The sequence below is a fragment of the Schistocerca cancellata genome, chromosome 3 (genome assembly GCF_023864275.1).
Source record: "Schistocerca cancellata isolate TAMUIC-IGC-003103 chromosome 3, iqSchCanc2.1, whole genome shotgun sequence".
In the NCBI taxonomy this organism is placed as follows: Eukaryota; Metazoa; Arthropoda; class Insecta; order Orthoptera; family Acrididae; genus Schistocerca; species Schistocerca cancellata.
The window spans coordinates 210,865,854-210,891,879 of record NC_064628.1 but is presented as its reverse complement, the minus strand read 5'-3'; the positions used below and the strand labels follow the sequence as shown (position 1 = coordinate 210,891,879).

The window sequence follows — 26,026 nt, the reverse complement described above, 5'->3', positions numbered from 1 at the left end:
TTTTCTTTCTTTTACATCTACCTAACAACAACTCAATGCTTCTGCTCCTAAGTGAGTCATAAGGTCAGTATAGCCTCGCATGTGCCTACATTTGTCCCGAACCCAAACCACTTTATGGGCTCAAAATATTTTGGTCCTAATTCATGTCCAGGCACTAACTAAAGGGAGGTGTGCATGAAAACACCTTATAACGAGTGTGCGAGTGTATACCTGTCCTTTTTTCCCCCTAAGGTAAGTCTTTCCGCTCCTGGGATCGGAATAACTCCTTACTCTCTCCCTTACAACCCACATCCTTTCGCCTTTTGCACTCCTTCCCTCTTCCCTGATGAAGCAACCGTGGGTTGCGAAAGCTGGAATTTTGTGTGTGTGTTTGTGTTTGTTATTGTCTCTATCAACGTACCAACACTTTTGTTTGGTAAGTTACATCATCTTTGTTTTTAGATATATTATAACAAAGTTAGGCGGAGGTCCCAGCAGAGAACCTTGAGGCACATTCAAGTGGTAATTCCACCCAAGGGCAGGTATCAGGGGGTCAATGACGCTTGTATGCAGAATGAATTTGATAAGTTGGATGATTACGAAACTGACAAATTGTGACTACAAAAGTGAGCAAGAGTTGGTGCCACCAGAACTGAAGAGGGAACATGCCTGCTCAACACAAGCACATGAACTGAAAAAGGTGGGATAAGAACTGATGAATAAAAATTGATAGGGATTCACCTGGAAGATGCTAGAGGCCAGTCTTACATTGTGATGATGGAAAGGATCCAACAATTTCGAAGCTTAAGGTACTGCTGAGCCATTAACTAGCCAACCTCAGTCCACTTGGGATAAAACCAGGGCATAGTAAATATGGTGGAGAATAGAGCCATCTGCACACTACGAGGTATGGGCAAGGAAGCAGAGAGAGTTAAGCTTTTGCACTCAGCTAGTCATTAATTGATGAATATGTGGCTGTTGTGGCTGCTTTTTATCAAACAAGAGGCCCAAAATTCAGTACTGTGCAAAAATGTCCACACACTGGGTACCCAAGTAGAGTTCTGCATCAGAATGGACCATAGTGCAACCACAAAAATGTATGACTCGTGTTTTTACGTAAGAGAACTGGAAGCCATGGGTGGTGGTCAATTGAATGGCTCCTTGGAGCTACAGACCGGGAGATAACCACTGCAATGAGGTATTCACTGGCCTGACAAGAAGACAAGTAGCCCACTGATGGCAATGAGAAGGGGTGTAAAATTTACCACAGAGTCCTGCAGGAAGCCGTTCTCTTAGACCCATGGGAAGCTGAGTGATGTATCAACTCCAACCCGAAACACCTTGTACAATAAGAACTGATGAATAAAAATTAGTAGGGAGCCTAGAAAGCCCCAGTCATGAAGGCTGAATATAACTGAATGGCAACAAGCAATGTTGTATGCCTTGTGTAGGGGGAAAAAAAAGGAAGAGGAAGAAGAAGAAGAAGAAGACTGCAATGAATTGTTGACCAAAAGAACCTACCCACACAAATTGTCTCACCCGGAAACCACACATAATCATCAGGCTACCACCCTTTCAAGAGCACATTGGTGAGGCTAATCTGACAGTAGCTTTCGATGGACACTAGGCTTTTGCTTGGATAAGGATTGAGACAATGATACCAGTTACCACTGTGAAGGGAAAACATCTTCTAGCCGAATACAATTGAAAAATCCGAGTAGATGGAGTTTTCGATTAACATTCAGATCATAGATCAACCGATTACAAATCGAATCAAGGCCTGGGGTCATATCGTGTGATGAGTCAAACAGCCTGAAGCAGTTCCCAGTCAGTGAAAGGATCATTACATAATTTGTCATGTCAGGGGGTGGGTAGATAGGATGAGACTACAATTTGTCGTTTATACACTCAAAAGGTAGCTGGTAAGAATAGAACATCAACACAGTCACATAGTGGGTTTTAAGACATTTAGGAAGAACCAGCACATCAGTACAAATACCAGCCTGAAGGAGGTGACCTGTAACAGTTGAGCTTTTGTGGACCAGAAGACTAAGGAGCTTAGCTCACACATGGGAAGAAAGGGCACAAATTCCCAAGGAGGAGACCCAGTACTTCCAGCTTTCATTCTTATTGTGTTTAATTAGGTAGTGAGTCTCAGTGCAAAACCACTTAAAAGCAGGGGGGGGGGGGGAGGGTGATCCGTGAAGAGTGTCATTTGAGACACTGTAGGGTGCTTTGAGGATCATGAATAGTTGTTGCAATCACTTTGGTCCACCATGGCACTAACCAGCGGGGAAGAGGCCTGTAGAAAAGGGAGGAGCAGTTCCAATGAAGCAGGTGATTCTGTGGGAGACGTCTCTCACAACTTCATGAATGCAATTTGATACAGAAAGAACAGAAATGACAGCAGAGGTATATAACTGCCAGATGGCTGTTTGAAGAGTCCAATGTGGTAATTGATACATTGGGTGCTGGCTAGAAAGTGACAGGATGACCAGACAGTGGTCACTGCCACAAAGATCGTTACGTAATAACCGCTGTAGCAAAGACGCATGACTGGTAGAACAGATTGTAAGGTTAATAGCTGAAAAGGTGCCATGGGCAACACTGAAGTGAATCGAGTACTGTCATTGACGAGACACTCACTGAGATTGGAAAGAAGCTGGTCAATCAGAAGGCCTCTACCAAAGGTGTTCTCCCCACAAGGGATAGTGTGCAATGAAATCCCCTAATAGGAGAAAAAGGGGGGAGAGTTTTTAGTTTAAGGTGGTCATTTCAAGATAAGTACGCAGCCTGCTTGGAGAGAGACAAACATTAGAAATGGTAATTTCTGGGGGTAGTTTGCATTCACACTGCTATTGTTACCAACACAGTATGGTGGGGAATTCAATCACTGACAGCACCTGTACGAACCAATGAACAGACCCATTCAAATGCTTTCTCGGGACCATTTAAACAGAAAGTATGTTAACCTCAAGGAGTTAGGGGATGTCATCACTGAAATGCATTCCTTGGAGAGCAACAGACTGCAGAACACGAAGACATTATTTGTTGTAGTTACAGCAGGCGGCAGTAATAGCCACTGCAATTTCAATGGATTATCAAGTGGAGGATGTCCTGGTTAGGTGCGAAGATTCCAGGAGGACAGGTCATGCCCCAGGATCACAGTGTCACTGGTGGGATGGAATATCAACAAACATTGGTTTTGACTCCAATGTCTTGAGGGGGGGGGGGGGGGGAGGCAATCTGGCATCTCTGGTGCCACTGGAGTCACCTTCTGCTGAGATTATTTCTTCTTCTTCACAAATTTTTGAACTTGAGATCCCTATGAGGGCTTATCCACTGTGGGTGTACGAACAGAAGAAGAGTGGGCAGCCTGGGACCAACAGTCTGTAGTTCCTTCAGTGGCTGATGTTGGGCCAATTGTCTGTGGATTTCTTGAGGGAAAAGTTGCCAAGAGGAAGCCCTGACACTGCTAAACATCAGAGAAGTACACTGGTTCTCTGGCCAGATGCATGTAGTGGTTCCACAGATGACACCACAGGAACCATGAGAGGAGAAGTCCATCACCCCCATGGTCAAGCTTGTTTACGCAACTACTGGATGTCACTGTCAAGTGAGTAAATATGTTGGGTACTGCTGATAACCTGGCCACAGCAATGACAAAGGTGTGTATGACACGAGACTGGATATGAACAATCATATTTTTTCTGAGCTTAAGAATATGGGACACGATCTGTGACCTTCATTTCCTGGATTTTGCATTCCTTGAGTAAGGTAGTAAACATTGGGGATCAGGGAAATTGGGTTTTCCAGCAACTGACACATACAGGAGGTAGCACACAAGGTGAATTTTTGTGAAGTAGCCAGCCACAGTCTCCACAAATTTGGTTGTGTGTACACTGGGAAGACATGCTCAAAGCACTGGCATTTAAAACACCACATCAGTGGTGGGAAATACAGCTCACTTTGCAGCAGTAACACATGATTTTGATCTTATCTGGAAGCAAATTCCCCTCAAAAGCAAGGATGGATGCACCAGTGTCTTATCTTGCTGTTGGGCTGCATCAACGTACCGAGTGAATCTCCCATCTCCTGTCAGGCTATCAGAATGTACACAGCGAGTCCCCCATCTCTCCAAGTATTCATATAGTCCTTTGTCTACTACAAAAGATCCAGCTGAAAATTGAATTCCTACACTATGTTGAGATTCTTTTGGGTTTATCACCAAGTTGTTTGCAAGGGAGTAACAACTGCGACTGGATAGGATTTGCCACCTTAATTAATCTTGAACCACTTTGCAATTTGCTAAGAGTAGAGAGTTCAAACACATTTTCAACATTCTTCACAAGAAACACTAGCTTAGAGAGAAAGAACCTGCAATCTACTCTGGTGCAAACCGAGAACTGGGGGGAATAACTGTCTGCAAGTCACTTGGTTTTGTTTTCCTCCCATGATTAACCAAGGAGGAAAAGTTCTTCATGTTCTAGCTATCAGCACTAAATTGTGGTTGTCTGCAAAGACACAGGAACATCGTTGTCACTCACTGATAACTTTGGTTGTTTCATGATGCCAAATATCTGTCATGATGGTGCCTCCTGTGAATGAGGATTCTCACCATGGACTGTACCAGCCAGAGCAAAGGTCACCTGGTGCGATGGACAGTGCCCAAAGTTTTCACACAGATGGGAACCTACTCCTTGGAATGCACCGACAGGTGACAGCTCAGGCATCGACAGTATGATGCCTACATGATGAGGGAACATCATACAGGACTGGCTACCATGCTGGGTAGTGGGTGATCTTCCCTGAACAAAATTCATAAATTTTTTTGAAAAAGGTTGTCACAACCAGATGTGGGAACAGAACGTATATTAACAGAATTATGTGTAAATTAAAGGAACAAAGCTGGAGAAGGCAGAATCAACTCCATAAAGTGACAAGTTGTCAGTAAGAAATCCATCCTAGGGAATAAGTCAGAGAAAAGTTATAGTGAGAGAATAAAACCGCAGTGAAAGAAGAAGTACTGCAATGGCTTGGAGGGAGGGAGGGGGGGGGGCATGCTTGCCATGCATGCACTCATGAGTTGTGAGCATCCAGCGGATCTTTTATTTTGTGTATGAGGTGAAATAGTTCTGTGATGGATGGCTCTCCCAAGAATCGCAATAAGTTTGAGGGGATATCATTTACTCCAAGTGCCTGTATTTTAACTAGGTACTTTCAGTCTTTCAGTGTTCTGTCAAAATATTCTCACAGTGTTGTTTTCCCCATATCATCTTCACCCACTTCCTCTTCCCTTTATATATATTTTTTTTTCCATCTTTCAGCCATCCCTTCTTTGCTTGGTACTGACTTGCCATTTGAGCTATTAATGTTAACACAGATGATTCTCATTTTCCGCTTCGGTTTCTCAAATTTTTCTATAAATGACATCTATATTTCCCTTAGTCATGCATGGTTCCACATTTCTGTATTTATTCTTTAGCCACTCCTGATTTTGTCATTTCCATCTCCTCTGTATCTCATTTTTAGACATCAGTAAACTATTTTGCCCAATTCATTTTTCTACATTTTTATATTTTCTTCTTTGATCAATTAAATTCAATACTAATGTATCATCCAAGGATTTCTACTGAGCTTTCTCCTTTTGCTCATTTGGTCCTTTGTTATCTTCCCTATTTCATTTCTCAAAGCTATCCATTCATCTTCTGCTGTACCTCTTACTCCTATTGCAATCAGCAATTCCCTAATACCCCCACTGAAATTCTCAACATCTGGTTCATTAAACGTATGCAAGTCTCATCTCCTTAATTTTCTACCTTTTGTAATTTTCTCTGTTTTAATCTGCAGTTCATAAACAATAATTTATGGTCAGAGTTAACATCTGTTCTTGGTAATTTTTTGCAGTTTGAAATCTGGTGTCTATATTGTGATTTTACTATCACACAGTCTGTATGAAACCTTCTGGTGTATCTTGGTATCACTCACATATACAACATTCATTCTTAAACCAAATGACTGCAAAGATTATGTTATACTCTACGCAAAAGTCTACCCAGTTATTCATCACAATTAAATTTTTATCCCTTTTAATAAATTCAACAAGTTGTTTTATTCCGTCATATATTTGTTCACTCTTTTCATCATCACATGTGGAGTAGCACTGTAAAGAAGGCACTGGCACCGTGCTTTTCACACTGGTAACAGAGACAGCAAGGTGACACGTTTTAAAATGAACCAGTGCCATGACACTGCTATTAAAATAAATTTGTGAAATGTTTGCAACAATAGAAAGATCTGTGACATGAACATTAACTTCCATTAAAATGGTGGTTCGAAAGAAAGTGTCAGTATCCCAACCTTTACTATTTAGTTCTCTGGCAGTTGTGTTCTGTAGCAATATTTGTTCTGGTCAAACGTGTGCAGTTGAAAACTGGTCAAATCTTGACTAACAGACGGAACATACTGTCAGTGGACAAAAAAATACCGTTCTTGAATGTGAATGGAAAACTTATTCGAGCATTATTTTGAAGTATTTTGCATGCAAATATTAATATAAATTACAAAATATCTCATTGTAGTGCCTTTCTTTTTGTCAATACACGAACCATAAACGTTTTTATACGAGTGCAACGAATAAGTAGGCTTTGTGTGGCTTTGTATCTACTTTGGTTTGAAATGGAATCATTATGGTTTTCAGTATGGCACTGGGTTACATTACCTGTGTGCAACCTACTTATGTTTGATATAAGTAGATTTACTTAATGAAATTTCTTTCAGTCAGTCCCCCCTAACCACGCTCCATCAGCCTCGCAGAGTCCCCCCCCCCCCCCCCCCCCTCCTCCCCTTATGCATGGATGGGTGCTGTAAGAAAGCATTAATTGTCTTCCAAGCTGCTGGAATGATGTAAATAATTGAAGTTTAAATGTTCTGTATTCCACTTTTTTTACATCATCATTGTCTTTTACAACAGAATCTCTTATACTAAGGGGGGTTGACATATGTAACCTGTATAAGACCAAGCCGAGAAGTATATTTTTATATAAGCCAATTCAACAGTCTCTGTCACGGTGTTCATTGTAGCCATGACCTTCTCTCTTTTTCCTCCTTGTCTTCTAAGCACCCTCACCCTCAAAAGCTTGCCACCAAGGAACACATGACCCCACACAGCAGGTGGAGACATTCCACTCACCATCTCACATTGCAGAAGTGATGTGTTCAGGCAGTTCATCCATCTGCATATACCGTAATAACAACTCCCACAGTGGAATGTCTGACACTTACTACTAAATGTCATGAACATCTTTCATTGTCGTGGAAGCTTGGAAGTGGGACATGCCATCCTAAAAATGTAATGTCTCACTTCACGTGATAATGTGCTCACAGTGCTGTTCACCAACAATTCATTTTCTTACACATTATTTGTCCTCCTCCTGCATTAGGTCTACATGTTGTGTGTTAATAACCCTCTACTCACCCGACCAAAAATACTGGTTTTCCTTGTCAACATACGTCAATAATTTCCACTATATCTAACATCAACCACCCATTTTCCTTTTTATATTCCCTAGCTTCACTAACTGATTAATGGATTCTGCTATCCAATTCTTCTATCCAATTCCCAACATGTACAATGTCAAAATTTTTTTTTTTTTTTTTTTTTTCCTGATGGCAACACTCTTCTGCTTAGTCGCCACCTGAAGATTTGAATGAGGGTCTATTTTTACCTCTGGAATATTTTAGCCAAGAGGATAGATCATCATTAAATCATACAGCTGTGCCACAGTATCAACACTGCACGGCCATGATGGATAATATTTTAAGGCCAGATCTGTCAATAGTCCAGACTGCTGCCCCTGCAACTAGAATAAACACTTAAACTAAAACAGAGAAAATAATATTCAATTTTCAAGAATAAGGTGACTTACTCTCTTATCACTGTTGGCTGTAGAGGCTGCTCGCTCCAAAACAAAATCATGGGATGGATAATTTATGCCAGAACATGCTAATGTCGTTTTGTCATTTACAACATTTGGTGGCCAACCTTTCCACACCTGATGCCTCACTGGTATATCTGTGAGAGTATACACATCGGTCTTCACTTCAAGAATAGTTTTAGAGCCCAAGAACTTTAGCTTGTAAGTTTTATTATTTGTTTGATCATGAATGTTAAGAGTGTACGTCTGAATCAGTCTCTCAACAAATTTCGACCTGCAACAGAATCATTTCATACCATTAACACACACTCTTCACAAATGATAAGGTAAATAATGAAGTCCACTCCCAAATTTAATAACTTAGCAAACCATAAGTAAAAGATAGTGGTGTTTACCACATAACCATTATTTTACCCTATAGTTAATCTGTTAAAAATAAAGATTTTCACAAATGAACTTCACTACTTGTAGGCCTGCCCAAAAGCTAAAATTAACTGCTGCCATTCTGTCAATATGTTCTTCCTTGGGCACAGGAGCACAAGCATCAAAATTTAAGACTTCTGGAAATTGGCAGGTATCATAAAATTAAGACAGTATTTCCCTTCATACAGTAGTGGAAAACGTTTTAGACCAAACCAAGCAAATCTTAATGGCTTTTTCATTTTGTTTCAAGTTAGCTTTAGTGATGAAGCCACATTTGAAATTTTGGTAAATAAATCTCCATTTGTACAAAAATAAATCTCTGTTTGTACAAAGGCACCATGGTGAAAAGTACCATCCCGACTGTATTGTGCAAAGTCAAGATAGGTCTGTCATCAGTGGCAAGGGCACTGGACGTCTGTACTCTGTTGAAGAAACAATGAGGCAAGATCAGTACAAGGAAGTTTCAAGGAAGAGGCAACTACCTACTAAAGGAGAACCATTTATGTTTCTACAGGAAAGAGCTAGATACCACACAGCATTATCAATAAAAACATTTTTCTAGCAATTTGTTACTGTGGCCAGGAAATTAGCCAGACATGAACCCAATAAAAATGTCTCGGAGCTGGTGACAAGGGAAGTGGCAAGGGAAACAAGCATCACAAAAATTCGTCTCACTGAAAAGATTATTCAAATCTGGTATCATCACCCACAGATGCAAGACACTGTAGAAGCCTATATTCACAGTATGTCAAGGTAAAACAAAACAATAATAGCTGCTGAATGTAGCACGATGATGTATTAAGAAGTTAGGTCTAGTTCTGCTTACTGGAACTTTCTTTTAACAACAGTTAATATCAAAACTGCATGATTTGTCTATTATTAATAACATGTAATGTTTAAAGAAGTTATATCATTTCATTTACACTGATCAAAATGATCTTTGCAGCTTTCTACACCCACTAAATTTGTATTCTGTTAAAAAATGAAGCTGCACCTAATAATGTTGCCAGGTACTGTATATTTCTAGATTAGTCGTTGAAACTGTGAAAGTAGGCTTTTGGGGGATAGCTGACTTCAGTCTTCACACATCAGCCAGTTAAAGTTATTCCATGACTCTCTCCAGCGAGTTTAACAAATTTGTGACCACTTGTCCTGGTGCTCTTTGCATATATTCAATACTGCCTGTTTGTTCTAATTGGTTTGTGTTCCACACAATTGAGCAATTCTCAAGGATGTGATGCATGAGTATTTTATAAGCTGTCTCCCTTGTAGAATGACAGCATTTTCCCAATATCCCACCAATGAACTAAAGCAGGGCTTCACAACATACGTGCTCGCGGAGCAAGCTGTGAGCAGCAAGGCGCGAGCACAGAGCAGCGCGAGCACGCTACCCCCACTACCGGACCAGAGCGGAGAGTGGGGAAAGTCACGTGGGGCACACAACAGCTGCCGCCAGTCAATGTAAATCCGCGGCCACCTGCAGGGATATCACTCACGAATTATTACTGCGACAAATGAAACAAAGGAAAATGTACACATGCCACATAATTTTATTAGCTTAGTGTATGCCTCTACATTCGCATTAATTTGTGAACTGTTACACAATAAAAGGTGTCACTGAAGTGTGGGATTCTCGGTTATCTTGTAGTTTTTGCCCTTTACAATTGCGTCTATGTTCAGAGTAATTATTCTTGCGCATTTTAGGCGCAGCGTGCACTTTAAATTTCGATCAGACAATGCGTTTCTCAGGCGCGTCTTGTTACATTTCATTGCAGAGAACAGTTGTTCACAAACATACGTGGAACCGAACATTGATATTATTGTAGCCGCCAGTTTGTGCAAACGAGGAAATCTATCCTGAGGGAAGTGTCTGTAGAATTCCAAAATGTTTTTCTTGTTCTGAAATTGGTCTCTGTATTCTCTGTAACACTGCAGGTCAATAATTTCTTGCTGCAGCTAAGGACGAATCTCTTATATATTCGCTGAATATGGAGAGAACAGATCAAAATCACTGTCTAGTGCTGTCAGATCTTGAAAGTGCTGATGAACTAAACTATGTGAATAACGTTCACAGTCTTTGTGAACAGCTTGCATGGATGATAATTTAGGAAAATGATCTAGGTTTCCTGTTTCCAGCTGACTCACCCAAAGTGTCAGTTTCATTTTAAAAGCTCGTATTCGATCTATGAAATGAGTAATTAGCAGATCTTTACCTTGTAGTAAAATGTTCAAAGCATTCAGATGGCTAGTTAAATCTGCTAACAAGGGAACCTCCCCATCGCACCCCCCTCAGATTTAGTTATGATTTGGCACAGTGTATAGGCCTTGAAAAACTGTACACAGATCAGCTGAGAAAACAGGAAGTAGTTGTGTGGAACTATGAAAAAATAAGCAAAATATACAAACTGAGTAGTCTATGGGCAGCATATGCAACATCAAGGCATATCTGGGCACACGAGCGCCGTGGTCCCACGGTTAGCGTGAGCAGCTGCGGAGTGAAAGGTCCTTGGTTCAAGTCTACCCTTGAGCGAAAAGTTTACTTACTTTGTTTTTGCAAGTTATGATCTGTCCATTCGTTCATTGACGTCTCTATTCACTGTAATAAGTTTAAGGCCTGTGTTTTGCGACCGCACCGCAAAACTGTGCGATTAATAGACGAAAGGACGTGCCTCTCCAATGGGAACCAGAAACATTTTATCCAGGAAAACACGTCTGATATATTTTATATAACACTGGCGGCGGCATGTGCATCACATGACAGGAATATATGGTCGACCCACCTAAGTTGCACACTTGGCGAATGGGTAAAAAGATTCTTCTACCTTGCCCGATTTAGGTTTTCTTGTGGATGTGATAATTACTCCCAAAAAAGTGATGAAAACATAAGAGTGTATCACATAAACTGCAACAAATGAATGCAACAGTTTCACAGTCGCACAGTTTTCTCTGTGCTCTGTCAAAACATATGTTTTTAACGTTTTCAAATTTTTCCCTGTGTAGACCGTCAAATCCTGCATATGCCCAAGCAAATCTGAACACGTCCTGGAATTCTGGAGAGCGAAATTTATTATATGTGAGTGCCTGAACTCTAATAATTGTCTGAAAATAAAAATTAAAACTTTTTACTGGAGGGAAGCCTTGAACCAAGGCCCTCTTGTTCCACAGCTGCTTATGCTAACCACGGCACTCCTGAGCTCATACTAACCTTGATGTTGCTTATCCTGCGCATGGACTACTCAGTTTGTATATTTTGCTTATTTTTTCATAGTTCCACACAACTTCTTCCTGATTTCTCGATTGATCTGTGTTCAGTTTTTCAAGGCCTATCCACTGTGCCAACTTATAACTAAATCTGAGGGGGGTGCGATGGGAAGGTTCCCTTGTAAGAACACGAGATCACATCAAACGTGCGCGCGCATTTCCCCTCCCTCCCTACTCCGCGACCTTGCACCTGCTCGCGAGCACGTGCCTGAGCAGACGCGAGTACTCGCGCTCAAAACCGGCCAGTTGTTAAGCCCTGAACTAAAGCCTACCCCATGCCTTACCTATGACAGAGTCCGAGTGATTGCTCCATTTCATACCCTTACAAAATATTACATTCAGGCATACATACAAATTGATCACAAATGTCACAATTGCATCAATAACTACATCTACTCTCCAGTTTTTTGTCTCCCATGTAGATTTACCCACGAAAACCATATGTGTGTAGAAGATGCTGAGCAGTATTTACCGTCTACTGCCTAAGCATTTCTCACTGTCCTTCATTCATGATGATGAACACAAACTTAATTTTGTAGATTACAGCAGAAATCTCTTTTGCTTCACAGATACCTAAATCATCAGTTGACTCCATCTTTCTCCATGAAAATAACTGTACATTCATAACTACATCACACAGCAAGTTATTTTAAACTGTACAGTTGAACTCACTCAGAGCCCACGAATGACATTACTCTATATTTCTTCAGTGGGATTCTTTACTTTCTCAGGTAGTATATCCTTCTTTACTTTTCTTTTTATTAGAGCCTCAAATGTCCATCTTATCACTACCCAACATTTCTGTATGATGAACTGTCTTGAAGTTCAATTTGAAACTTTTGTTCCGAGGGTCCCAATTATCATTTCTGTGTTGATATTTATTTTCAATCTCATTACCTTGAGCATCACCACATGAATTCAAATCTTTCTATTATCCATTTCACTATTCTAGTCCAAACTGAGTTTCTGTCACAACAGTTGTGACTTCATTTCTTTATTTATTAATATTAAAGTACAAATGTTGCAAGAGAGTTCTGGTAGAATTAATACTTTGGGATTAAAGGAGACCACTCATAGCCAGGTCTGTGTGTGTGTGGGGGGGGGGGGGGGTGACTCTAGCTCGTGAAAAAGAGTACTCTGAAGGTAGCAAGTATTCTTCCTTTTTTTGTGTATGCCTATCAATAGTTCAATGCTTCTGCTTTCCAGTGAGTGGTTTCCTTCGACCAACATATTTATGGGAGTACGGTAAGTATGTTTTCCACACAAAATGGGCACTTGATATCACCTATTCTGTTTCACAGTTCATGTTGTAAAAAATATGGAGTTACTATTGAAGCTCCAAGTATCACAACAGAATTTTACATCATCAGAACTTCTGTGCTTTACCTTTGCATGTAATGAGAGTTCTGTCGTTCTCAGATTTACGAAATCTACAACAGTTAACCACATTGCCCATGTTCACCTTTAATTAGTATGAGCTGAATGCAGCCGACGGAAGTCTGGACAATTGTAAACTGAACCAAGTTTGCTGGTTTCAAAGTGTGTGTTCAAACTTAAACACAGGAGAGTAGCGCCTAATGAAGCTGCCGAACTATAGCCTATTGCAGACGCAAAGAAACACCAAACATGCAGAATAACAACATGAAAACTGAAGTTTCCCACACACCACCAAAAAGAAAACAAACATGACATCACTATCTACATACACCCATTAGGGTAACTAATTCTACAACTACACAATGAAATGTCAGATACGTTTATTCAGTCCAACTGAAACAGTTTGTACAAAGGCGAAGCACTGTGAAAAAAGGAAAGTAATACAAAATATATCACTCGTTAAATTAATGGAAACTTAAGTGCACAAAAGATCAAGATATTACATAGCATGTAACACTGATTCTCACGAACATAATGGGTTACCAAACATCAGTTAAGAAAACATTGGATTACAATGCACTTAAGGTGTCTGCAGCTCTTGTGTAGTGTGCTGAAGTTGGCAGTTCACAGACACTGGTCATAGACAATTGTGTAGTGGTATATGGCAGCCAATGAGAATTGTTGAATCTAATGACTTCTTTCAGTTGAAGATGTGAACTGATTAAATTTGTCTTCGATTTCAAAGGAAGAATAACCAATGTGCTAATAGACAGACCTGTAGCACAGCCCAAGGGTTATGTCTGGTTGGAAATTGTGAGTTTGGTTGATAGTGAAGTCAATTCAAATCTCAACACGAAATTACGATCGTAATAGACAGATGTGTAGCATAGTTTGAGACATGCTTTTCATCGCAATAACCTACTTCATGCATTATTTATGATTCTGCCAAAAATTTCAACAATGTGGTAAAATTCTAACTGGCTACCGACAACCAACTACCAATTTGGTATTTTCAGTTTCTCATCGTTCATCACTTAATTGTTATCAACTCTGGCACTCAAAGCAACAATGCCATTACAATATTATAGTCAAAAATATATTTATTTAATTTTTTTTTTTGTAAAACGTAATGAATTCTGTGTAACAATAAAGGTAATTCTTCCTTTTGTAAACATATGGTATTTCTCATACTCTGTATCTCTTATTAGTAACTACCAGTAAATCCTCGATTCTTTAAAAAAAATCAGACATTCATGCATAAAATAGCTTCATATGTCTGATTATTTTACAAACGAGTTAACATGTTAAATATTTTCCATTAAGTGTGTAAGTGAGAAAAATTTAAAAAGTGTTTGAAATTGTGCTTAAAACTTGTTGGAAGTTGCCGGGGGCCCTCATTCTCTAACACTGGATGAATAAACTCGAGGTATTTGTGGGCCACCAAGACAAACATACAGCTTCTAACTGTCATACTGTAAACTTTCGATATAAAATTATACCTCTTAATGACTAGATTATGATAGCATTTTAGATTTTTAAATTCAGTTAACAATTAAATGAAATAATGAAAATCAAAATTTTGTTGCCCTTGGAAGCTGTCACACAGACAACCTGCAGGTGGTACTGGGTTTCAAGACACAAGCATAGTAATGTACATTTGTGTAACCCGCATGACATTTCATATCTGGTTTTGACATTCATTTACAACCTGACAGTGGTCTAACAAGCAAAAAGCCAATTTGTGACCAAGTAGATGATATTTGCAGAATATCGGGAAGTGTCCCCTTTTTAATATTAAATTGTCCCTACTACAGAAGTTCCCATTGCACTGAAGAGCATCCCGTTGCAAATATACAAAATGCAAGTCATAAAAATTGGTATACCACATATTCATTCATAGAAGCATATATCTGAAGGTCAACTGATTCCACCAGAACATGGGTCAAAAAAATTAAGTGAATGACCAACTGGAAAAAGCTTACTTTAACTCAGTTCAAACTACTTTTTATCATAACATCCCTAAAATTACATGCCATAAAAAACGAATTGCAGACTATGCTTCAGTGTGTTTTCTTCAAGAGCATTCTTCTCACTTCTGAGCTAAAATATCCCTTTGGGTTCAGATGAAAAGAACTGGTAATGCAGAAATGACATGCTTTGCCCTGCCCACGATAGAACTTCTGCAGATCATTAATGTAACTACTATTTTTTCATGTCTCTCTATTCTGGGGATACATTCTTAGGAATAGTCATAGAAGGATCCTTGTAGATACTTGAGTAGATGAATGTATTTACCACTCAGCCAAGCCCCGATGGCAGTAATATCATCAGAATTGAACATAAATCTATACAAAATAATGAAAATTAATATGGTATGAGAATTCTTAAGACAAGCAAAAACAATGTATCACTTTCGACAGACTTTACCAACTTCTGTCTTACCCATGCCACTGATAGATATAGGAGAAAATTGCTGAACTTGCAGGGACTGTATTGGAATGAATCATAACTGACTGTCTGTGCGGCCTTCACATTAACATCTTATCAAATAAATCGCCGAAAAAAGCCCTGAAACCTTTCCTATGTCGACTGTCCATCCCTTGGAGACGCATTACAGAGGTTACATCATGAATCTCTCTGGAGTTTCAGGGAACAATGATCATGTAATTGTAACTTTTGACATGTCATTGCACTGAAGTAAACTGTACAATGGGAAAACCTGAATGGAACAGGCTTGAAATATCTGAAATATGGAGCTACAGAACAATGTTTAAGAGTCTGAACACATGTTACAGAGCAAGTGCTGATCACAAATTGAATAGGTGTTGTACAGCATAGCTTGTCATAAAGTCAGCAAACCATTCATTCTTTATGCATATCCACACCTATCTCTCTCATCTCTGGAAAGGGTGTTAACAAACTGCGCTACAGAAGACTCAGATATGAAGATACATAACGCACATGTTTAAGTCCTCAAGAAATGTGCAACAAAACATCTCAATGTTTTTCTTGATAAGTTTAAAAGTTTAGCTATAAACAATAGCTACAATTGTATGCGACCAATAAAACTATATTTAATGCAATGAAAACTAGCCAAATACTGCAGTTTATTGAGCTCAACATGAAGCACTGAGCAATGTTAAACAGCCATAAAATAAGTCCCATGCGTGAATTATTACAAGATTAAACATAAAACAAGCAAAGTTCTAACGGCTAACTACAATCAAAAGACCACCACTTACTCTTCTGCAGCAGTACACCCGTCTTCAAGGTCTGGAACAATAACATAAAGTGTGTTTTCTTTTGGAAGATTCAGGCTAGATAATGTTACTGAATCAGACTTTGGATTATTCTTCCACCCTTGAAGAGTCTGCTGACACACTGGCACTCCCAAACGTGCAAATATAGTGCTTTTTAGTTCACCTGTAACAAAACAGTATCATGAGACACAAACAGAAACAAACTGAAATTCTACAACAGCAAGCTTAAAACTTTATAAATCACGAGTAGATGACACCACCAGGGTGTGACATAATTACTGTTTTAAAAATTTTTCCATTTGTTACTGTTAAAACAATGACAGCTCAGAAATTGTCTAAGTAATTTGTTTACAGGGAGCATTTAAAGAAAGGCTGTCACAAAAAAATTGAATTTCATGCAAAGGTTGCTGTAAGACACCTTTACAATTTCCATAAAGATCTTACTCGTCAACAATACCTCAAATGTCTCCATTCACCTTTTGGTAATCAACCACCTTCAGAAAGGACTGTTTACAACTTGTTTGTAGAATTTCATCATGCTCATGCCAGCTATCAATTTTGTGAAGATCAGCTGAAATAGGTTGTCACATGCTTAAGACATTTAAGTTATGTTGTGATTGTGATTGACACTTTATTTATAAATGTCCATCTTTATCTCATATTTTCTATAGCTCACATTATCAGTTTTGGCTTACTGCAATCATCAGTTTTGGCTTACTGCAATCATCAGATCTGTTCCAAATACAACTGGAAAAAACAGTAATGTGACAGAAAACCTGGGAATACATGAAAAGTAACATAGCTAGCAGTCACATATACATGTTATACATCCCATGAAAATGTTCACACACAAATATCATTGTCAAATCATCTGTACACATGGGTATATATGCTGGCAATTGTTTGATGGCATCATTAACAAACGTAACTAAGCCAGTATGATGCACTAGCACTGCGGAACACAAGTGGTCATTATCATAAATTTAGTAATTTAAAATAGAAAATGCAAGGTCATTAATTAAAATGATTTAACACAGCAAGATTTCTTTCTAACAATGAAACATAAAATATAAAAATAAAATCCATACTTAAAATTTGAACGAAACTTGATAGTGAAGGGCAGTTATCAGAAACCTACTAGTAGGACAATATAAAAAGTACAAAATTGTTGGAAAGTTAAAATAAAAGGTGTGAAAAGTATTACACAACAGAAAAGCTTTCAGGATGGCAAGTTGAATAAAACACAGCCTTACATGAAGATGGTCAATGAAACAAAAATTATTTAATAAATGTCAAGATAGTATATTCAGAGTAAAATCCTACTAGCACTGCTCACAGCCTTTCTGTAAGCTGTTCTGTTTCCCTATGAAGTTGCTTGCAGAAGGAAGCCCCAGACTCCACAAGAAAACAAAACATCTCGCAGAGAGACCATGAGCAGTGCTAGCTAGATTCTACTCCAAATATAATATCAACTATTAGCACTTTTTAAACAATTATTGTTTCATTGATCATCTTCATCTTCACATAAAGTTGTGTTTTATTCACCTTGTCATCCTGACAGGTTTTCTGTTGAAAAGTTCTACTGTGTAATACTTTTCACACCTTTTATTATAACTTTCAAACAATCTTGTGTTGTTCACAATGTCATGCCAATAAGTTTCTATTAATAGTCTCACTTTTTACATGTTTCATTCATATTTTTACTACACATTTTATTTCTACATTTTGTATTTCATTGTTCAACACACAGTTTTTAACATGAAATCATTTTAATTAATTACCAAGCATATTCTATTTTAAACTCAAAATTTATGATACTGATTTACTCATGTAACACACCACTAGTGACCTCTACTGACTTAGCTGTGTTTGAGAAGTATAACATGCCCCCAGACCATTATCAGCACTTTATGTTCGCACGTGTAACATTATTCGATGATGGTATTTGAATCTGAATACTTTTAAAGGCACATTTGGCTGGTGTATATGGCTGCTAATTACATTATCTTTATATGTATTCCTAGGTTACTGTCACATTACTGATTTTTTCCATTTTTTTCTATTTTCTATTTCACATAGGTCTGATGATAGCAGTATGCCGAAACCAATAATGTGAGATGAACATTTATAAACAAAGGCTGTTTTTTAGAGAGAGAGAGAGAGAGAGAGAGAGAGAGAGAGAGAGAGAGAGAGAGAGAGAGAGAGAGAGAGAGAGATTGATGGATGGATTCTGTGCTGTGCGCAAGATGATTGATCAGGATTGCCATATGACAGCATGAGACGGAAGCATCATCAGACGAATCTAACAATGCAGCACACTTGATTTTATATGAACATTTAGCTGACAAAAAAATATGTACCTACTAGGTTCTGAACAATTTGACAAACTCAAAAACATGTGGGTCTTTTTGTGTAAGGACGTGCTAAAAAAAAAATTCAGATAAGGAAATGCAAAATCTGTATACAACACTGTAACAGGAGATGATATTTCGACATTAAGAGTAAAAAAATTAACTGAAAACCAGTGAAAGTGGCTCGTCTGTGAAGCACTTCCAAAGAAACGATTGCTTGTTTTGTTGCTTACACTGTCCCACCGTTTTAGAGGATCACAGAATAGTTAATGGTGAATGGCACAAAATTTGTTTGCGACAATTCATCAATGAAATCGTGTCAAGAAACGAAGATACTGTATCATTCGTCACCGTGACAATGGTCACACAGCACTCAATTTATGGTCGGAAGACTTCTTTCTGTTCTCCAATGTCAAGCAAATATTGTATGGCGAGCGACATCCATCGCTTTAAGAAGCCGCCTAAACCACATATTTAAGGTCTAACATCAGAGTGAAAAAATATTTGCAGAAGTAGAATAGAATGAAATTTTCACTCTGCAGCAGGTGTGTGCACTGATATGAAACTTCCTGGCAGATTAAAATTGTGTGTCAGACCAAGACTCAAATTTGTGCCTTTTGCGGGCAAGTCCTCTACTGACTGAGCTACCCAAGCACAACTTATCACCCATCCTCAGAGCTTCAATTCTGCTAGAACCTCATCACCTACCTTCCAAACTTCACAGAAGCTCTTCTGCAAATCTTGCAGAACTAACACTCCTGGAAGAAAGGTTCACAGAAGAGCTTCTGTGAAATTTGGAAGGTCGGGGACAAGGTACTGGCAGAATTGAAGCTGTGAGGACAGGTCATAAGTTGTGCTTGGGTAGCCCACGAATGGCACTGGTTCCAAGTACGAGTCTCGGCCCAGCACACAGTTTTAATCTGCCCGGAAGTTTCATTTGCAATAGTATTTGTTGGATGCGTGCAAAATTGTATAAATATTGAGGGTGAACAAAATGGTTTGTATCAAAAACTGATTTTTCTTCACAGTTTGTTTTAACTTCAAAAGTGGCTCTCCTTACAGGTCATTCCATGTCAAGTCATCCAGGCCATGACACCCATTGTCTAGTTGTGAACTGAGATTTTGTGTACTGCTTTTGTACCTAATATCATGAACTTCTGCCAATTTTTATTACTTTATATACATTCTGGTGGTAGCAATTGCTGAAAGTTTGATACAATGCATTACTTCACAACATCCTGACTGGGAGATGTCATGTATGGAGTTCCCCAAGGCTCAATCCTCAATCTTAGGCTGCTATTGTTCTTACCGTCCATCTAATATACAACAAGGAGAATTACTTCCCCCCCCCCCCCCCCCCCAGATGACACTCTTAAATCAATCCAAGCATATGTATAGCAATATAGTAAACAAGGTCCTTAAAGGCATCATGAATTGGTTTTCTGAGAGTGGTCTCATCACCAATTTTAGAAAGACACAACAGATTCAGTTCTCTACATCTACAGGTACTACACCAATGATAGGTGTATGACATGGTGACAAAATAACAAATAGGATAGAAACCAAAATTCTTAGGTGTCCATAGGGACGAGAATTTAAACCAGAAAAAGTACATTTTGGAACTCCTAAAACAACTTATTTCAGCCTCATTTGCATTTAGAATCATTGCTCATCTTGAGAAGACACAAATCAGTAAGTTGACATATTTTGCACATTTTCATTCAATAGTGTCATATGGCATAATGTTCGGGGGTAGCTCATCTATAAGAAAGGAAGTCTTCATTGTCAAAAATGTGCTGTAAGAATAATATGTGGTGGTCATCCATGATCATCTTGTAGGCATCTTTTTAAAGAGCTGGACATTCTGACCACTGCTTCACAGTATTTATTCCCACATGACCCATTGCATTACATGCTGTACACAATTACAATACCAGAATGAAAAATGACATTCATTACTACATACTAAGGTTGACTTTAACCCTTAACTACTATGGTTATTCACAGGAACACTTACTAATGGAGGGGTCTCACAGACCACATTTTTCTATTTTATATATCAAACCAAAATTTTGCTGAATATATATAGTTTCTTGACTTCCAGTCATTTATTACACATCTTGGAGGTGGCTTTTTGTAGAAATTTGATTTTTTAAAACACTGCCGTATTTTAAACACTTTGACAAAACAAAGCGAAATCTGGAGTATATTTTTATTTTATGAGTTAGGAAAATAACAACAAATAGTTAGCTCTCTACTCACACACAGATTTTCATCAGACGGATTATATTACAAATTGGCAATATAACTAGGTGGAAAAATCTGACATGACTTACGATAAATTGTGTGAAGTCAGCTTTCATTTTACGACTCACTTTGCAATGTAGAGCGAATATTTCAGTCCATAAGTCTATGGATGGAGAAACTTTGCCACCATTTTACTTCTAAAATTACAAGTAAAAACTAAATACTATTTCTTATGTGCCACTGAATCATACTTTAGTCAATTTCCACTTGCAAACACTTCACGCAGACCTTCCTGGAACACTCCAAACAAATCGGAACACCACGCTGTTGACATGGATACCTTGTTTTCCTCTTCAGATGAGGAGGGCAAAAGGTGCACGTTTTTCGAATTCTTCTTTCGGTGTCTGAGGCTCATCTTGCAAGTGAAGACATATGTCTCACATAACACTTGTTGCACATAAGGCCCAGCTTTCCCCGCCATGGAGAAACAGTAGCATGAAATAAAAACGCGGCACGCAAACACTATGGTACGTCTGTGAGACCTCTCAAGGCTAATAATTACGAAACAAAGAGCAGCAACAATGCAAAAATGCTGGCACGTGTAGCTTGACATCCAATAGGAAGGTACATGGAAAAGTCCATTTGGCTTTGCAGGGGTGTGAGAAATATCTCGACAGAAAAATTAGTAGCGGTCTGAGAAACGGTCGATAGTAGTTAAGGGTTAATACAAAAAGGGGTGCACAATGATGCAAGTAAAATTTCTGATAACTTATCAGTGATATAAAATATCTGAAGACAATAAAGTAAAATCTGAAAACTAAAAAATTCTCCTTGAGAACTGCCCCATTTGGTGGTGGTGGTTAGTGTTTAACGTCCCGTCGACGAGGTCATTAGAGACGGAGTGCAAGCTCGGGTTAGGGTGGGATTGGGAAGGAAATCGGCCGTGCCCTTTCAAAGGAACCATCCCGGCATTTGCCTGAAACGATTTAGGGAAATCATGGAAAACCTAAATCAGGATGGCTGGAGATGGGATTGAACCGCCGTCCTCCCGAATGTGAGTCCAGTGTGCTAACCACTGCGCCACCTCGCTCGGTGAACTGCCCCTTTTCCACAGAATAATTTTTATTAATTTAATGTGCAAAACATGGTGTTTCAGAATTACTAACTCACATCCTTATATTCAATAATAATAATAATAAAACCTTATACATGTTGAGCATGTACAGTAATCATATTTACAAATTAATTGTGATTTGAATGTAAAATGCCTCATACCACAGTTACAATTTATTGTGCAAATGATGCAAGGAATTTGAAAAAAGTTAACCTACAATACTGTTGGAGTATCAGTTTTGCCTTGAAAGGCAGAAGCTATTTCTGTAATTCACCTTATCACCCACAGCGAACACATTACTCAGAAACTGTTACCCTGCCAGCTACCATGTTCTTTCAGTAACAAATTTTAACTAAAAATTATCTTCATTCTGACATCTGCTAATAAGATTTATTGTTCTTTATTACAGCAGGACGTGCAATTTCAGAGTACCTCTAACATTTCTCCACACAAGTTTCCAAATCACATTCAATGATTCCTCAAAATTAGATTTTTAGACTATTTCTTAACTGGACAGGAATTAAGAACAAAATAAGCTACGGCTTTCATAAAACAATCATGCCAGCATTTGCTTCAACTGACAAAGAAACCAGAGTACAACACATCAGGTCCTTGTACTTCAACACGCTTTTTCATGCATCCAAACACATTAATATACATTCTGCACAATGCTGATGCATCAATTCCCAAGATTTCATTACAACGAATTTCTTTCAAGTCCTGTAACGTTATTTGGTTATTTTCATACACTTTTCCCTTTTAGACTGTCCCACAGACAAAAGACACAAGTGGTTAGGTTTGGCAAATTCATGAGATTTACTCACATGAGGTGTGATTTCTCACACCATCCTGACAACGCAAAACATAATCGCAACAGCTTCAAAATAGTAGGTGACAATAGACTGGCGATATGAGCAGTCGCTTGGTCAGGATTGGTTTTTGGTGCACTTCCTGTAGTTCAACATCTTCACAGATTGTAGGCCTATACACGCTCAATTTGAAATGTACAGAACAAGGACTCTTGCCTTGGCATTGTTTTAAGGATCAAACTAGCATATGCCCCAAATGATTTTGAAGTGAAACCTTAATCAGAATGCTCAAATTTAAATTCTTCTATGTGGTGTCTTAAACATTCCGTCAACTTGCTCGATGTGAAGCCCAGACAGTAGGTTATTCATTCTTTCTTAATTTAAGTCTTATTAGCTTTGCCACCACCACCACACCTACCTCTTACTTCTTACCCAACTAGCAATGCTACTGCCCATACACTATTACTGGCATGACTACTTTCACTACAAAAATATGAAGTGTAAAAAAATATTATTTTTGTATTTTATTTGCCTCTATCATTTGAAAGAAGCTGTAATTATTGTTGGGCATTAGTAATGTTAAAACAGTAAACAACTGTACAGATGTAAAAGAACTTAAAAATTCTTGTATACACCACAGCAATGTTCAGTTGGTGGCAGCTTGTTGCACGTGTTTCACTGACCAATGCCACTTTTTCCCTAATTAAGCTTTGTGTAAGACAACAAGGAGTGAATATACCCAAAATGCTAATATTTCTCACCAACAATCAATGTAATGATACATGTCAACTGAGTCTTAAGTCGGTTCTAGGTAGAACAACATTATTAGGCTATAAATGAAAAGTGCTAGTTTGCTTTTGTTCTACAGCATTACTTTTATTGTGTTAAACGATTTTCAGCTTACAAGGCCTTGTAAGCTGAAAACCAGCTAACAATAAAAATAATACTGTAGTACAAAAGCAAACTAGCAATTTTCATTTAGTATAACGACACATCTCGCTATGTGTACAAAAACTTATATATGTCGTGTTACTCAGATGGCAGACTAAGTTCTGTTTGAATGCATTTGTGTAGCACAGTCAAAATGTGTTGTTAACCACACACATCCCATGAGGATGGAACACAGTAGGGTTAGTGTTGTTAAATGGAAATTCCCAAGAGGCACAATGAATTCCACAGACATACTTATAGATGTGTTTGTAGGATAAGTGTGAAATTGGTCATATTGTGTATCTACAATCATTGTAACTCAGTGGCAATGGGCTGAAATGTTCATCATGAATGCCTGTCTTTAATATGACATTCACAAGACCAGTGTTCAAATTATGATTCAGTTTTTTCTAAATAAGCCATGAACAAATAGACATTTTCTTCAGTAAGTCATAGATGCTTTGCTGCACCAATGAATCCTAAATGGGCAAGTCTGCCATCTTTTTGACCCTGACATAATGAAGTACTGTTCCTTCCCTACAGAGAAAGAGAGAACATCTATATTCATAGATGGTTTTGTGTTTAGAGAGATTGTAGACAAACACAAATTGAACATGTTGCATCATCTCTACAACAGTGTACTAGTTTACAACATCCACTTATTGGCAGAGGTATGTAACAGGCATACTTAAACATTTCATAGCAATGAAACAAGGAAGTTCACACATAATCATGAACTGAAATCGAATATGAAAAAAAGGTCACTGTGTATTTAAGATGGAGGGCATTGTAATATCTAATCATTTTGGTAACATGATTCCATGCCTCAACAGATATAAAAAAACTGAAGCTTGAGATACAGGCACGCCTGCAATTCTTTCTGAACAACAAATATTCTGATAATACAAACCTTAATAGAATGGTAACAATACACACCATGAAAGACAAGAAAGATAAAGGTGCATTAAAATCCTGAAGCAACCAAGCAACAAGCAGGCATTTGATGTTTCCAACACTTAATTAGATTAGGAAAAATAAACCCATGAATCTACACACCTGAGACATTATCCACATTATGTGAACAGATGAGCACAAACATTAATTAAGAACACAGAACACACCCAATAAATAATATGACACATAAAACAACATTTGACATACTCTTTGTGTATGTCACATACTAACCAACAGTATCTGTATCTGAAACTGTGAGTTTAGCATCCCTCTCTCTGAAGTACACATGAAAATTCAGTGATCTGGCTTCACGACCATGAGACGTTGAAGGAAGAGAGATGACATCGGCGCTGATACTCGTTGGCATACGAAAACGGTGAGAACTGTTAGCACCACTCGATAGTTTAGAACTGCTAGCGCGAGTAACTCTTGTAGACACAGAACGTGGACGTTTCACTTCTTCCACCATTTGAACATCAGGATCCACTTCTGACGGCAGTGTCTGTGTGTCTTGGGGCATCACACGATTAATAGCACCCTGAAACACATTTCAGTAATGATTAATTACAAATGAAGTAAAAATACCTAAAGACGTATCAATTAACCTGTAAAGAACTCTACCAAAAGATCCCAGTTAGTTTCTTCCAAATGCAGAATTGCTTCTGCAACGTCATCTATTCCTGTACACGCCTGCAACACAAAAATTGCATATTAAACACATATTCATTGTTATCCAGATACGCGCAGCCAAAGTAAACTAACAGAGGCACTGTATTATTTGTAAGACACTCAAATTTTGTTCGGAACTAACCTGAAAATCGGCTAGAACTTCTTCTCTGTTCACTGACATGACAAAAACGTATGAAAATAAATAGTATGTTAAATTAAATACAACTGTCAGCAAAACACCATATGAACAATGGTTATCTTCAAGCACTACACAGCAATTTCATGTTTCAGCTGTTTGTCAAAAGCCCTTCGTTTTATTGGCAGCTCTGTTTCGTCGCTTGATGTTCTTTGTCGCCTCTGGCTCTATCGATGCAAATCGATATGTCTTTTCAAATATAGCGCTGTGGCACGGCCTCCCTTGCAAGAAACCGTGGCTGTCACCGATTATCTGCTCTTGCCATGTAGTACTGGATGATGGATGAGACTAAGAGGTCTTACAAATAACAAGACCGACTTAACTAAATAAATTATTGAGAAAAGTTTCAGGAGGTATAAAATAAAAGGTGAGGCCCTGACGTCAGAACTGTGAAGCCAAGAAATTCAGTCGTGAGCCATCTTGATCTGACCAAAATACTGTTGTTCTAAGCTTGTGTACATAGGGTTATCTCTAGTTTTTGGTAAGGTTTAGTGCTATAATGGTGACACGCGTAGTCTT

At 38.5% G+C, this 26,026-nt stretch overlaps 1 protein-coding gene across 1 annotated transcript in view; it reads right to left on the bottom strand.

Annotated features, from left to right (window-relative positions):
* The window catches only part of LOC126174833 (FAS-associated factor 1), a 165,614-nt gene extending 139,947 nt beyond the window's left edge, over nt 1-25,667 (bottom strand). Inside the window, exons 1-5 of the mRNA XM_049921213.1 lie at nt 25,454-25,667; nt 25,264-25,332; nt 24,874-25,180; nt 16,220-16,400; nt 7,908-8,190 (exon numbers count right to left, since the gene is read on the bottom strand). Coding sequence (XP_049777170.1) covers nt 7,908-8,190; nt 16,220-16,400; nt 24,874-25,180; nt 25,264-25,332; nt 25,454-25,492 — 879 coding nt within the window. The 5' untranslated portion in view covers nt 25,493-25,667. The remainder of the gene's footprint in view (nt 1-7,907; nt 8,191-16,219; nt 16,401-24,873; nt 25,181-25,263; nt 25,333-25,453) is intronic.
* Between the last annotated feature and the right edge of the window lie 359 nt (nt 25,668-26,026).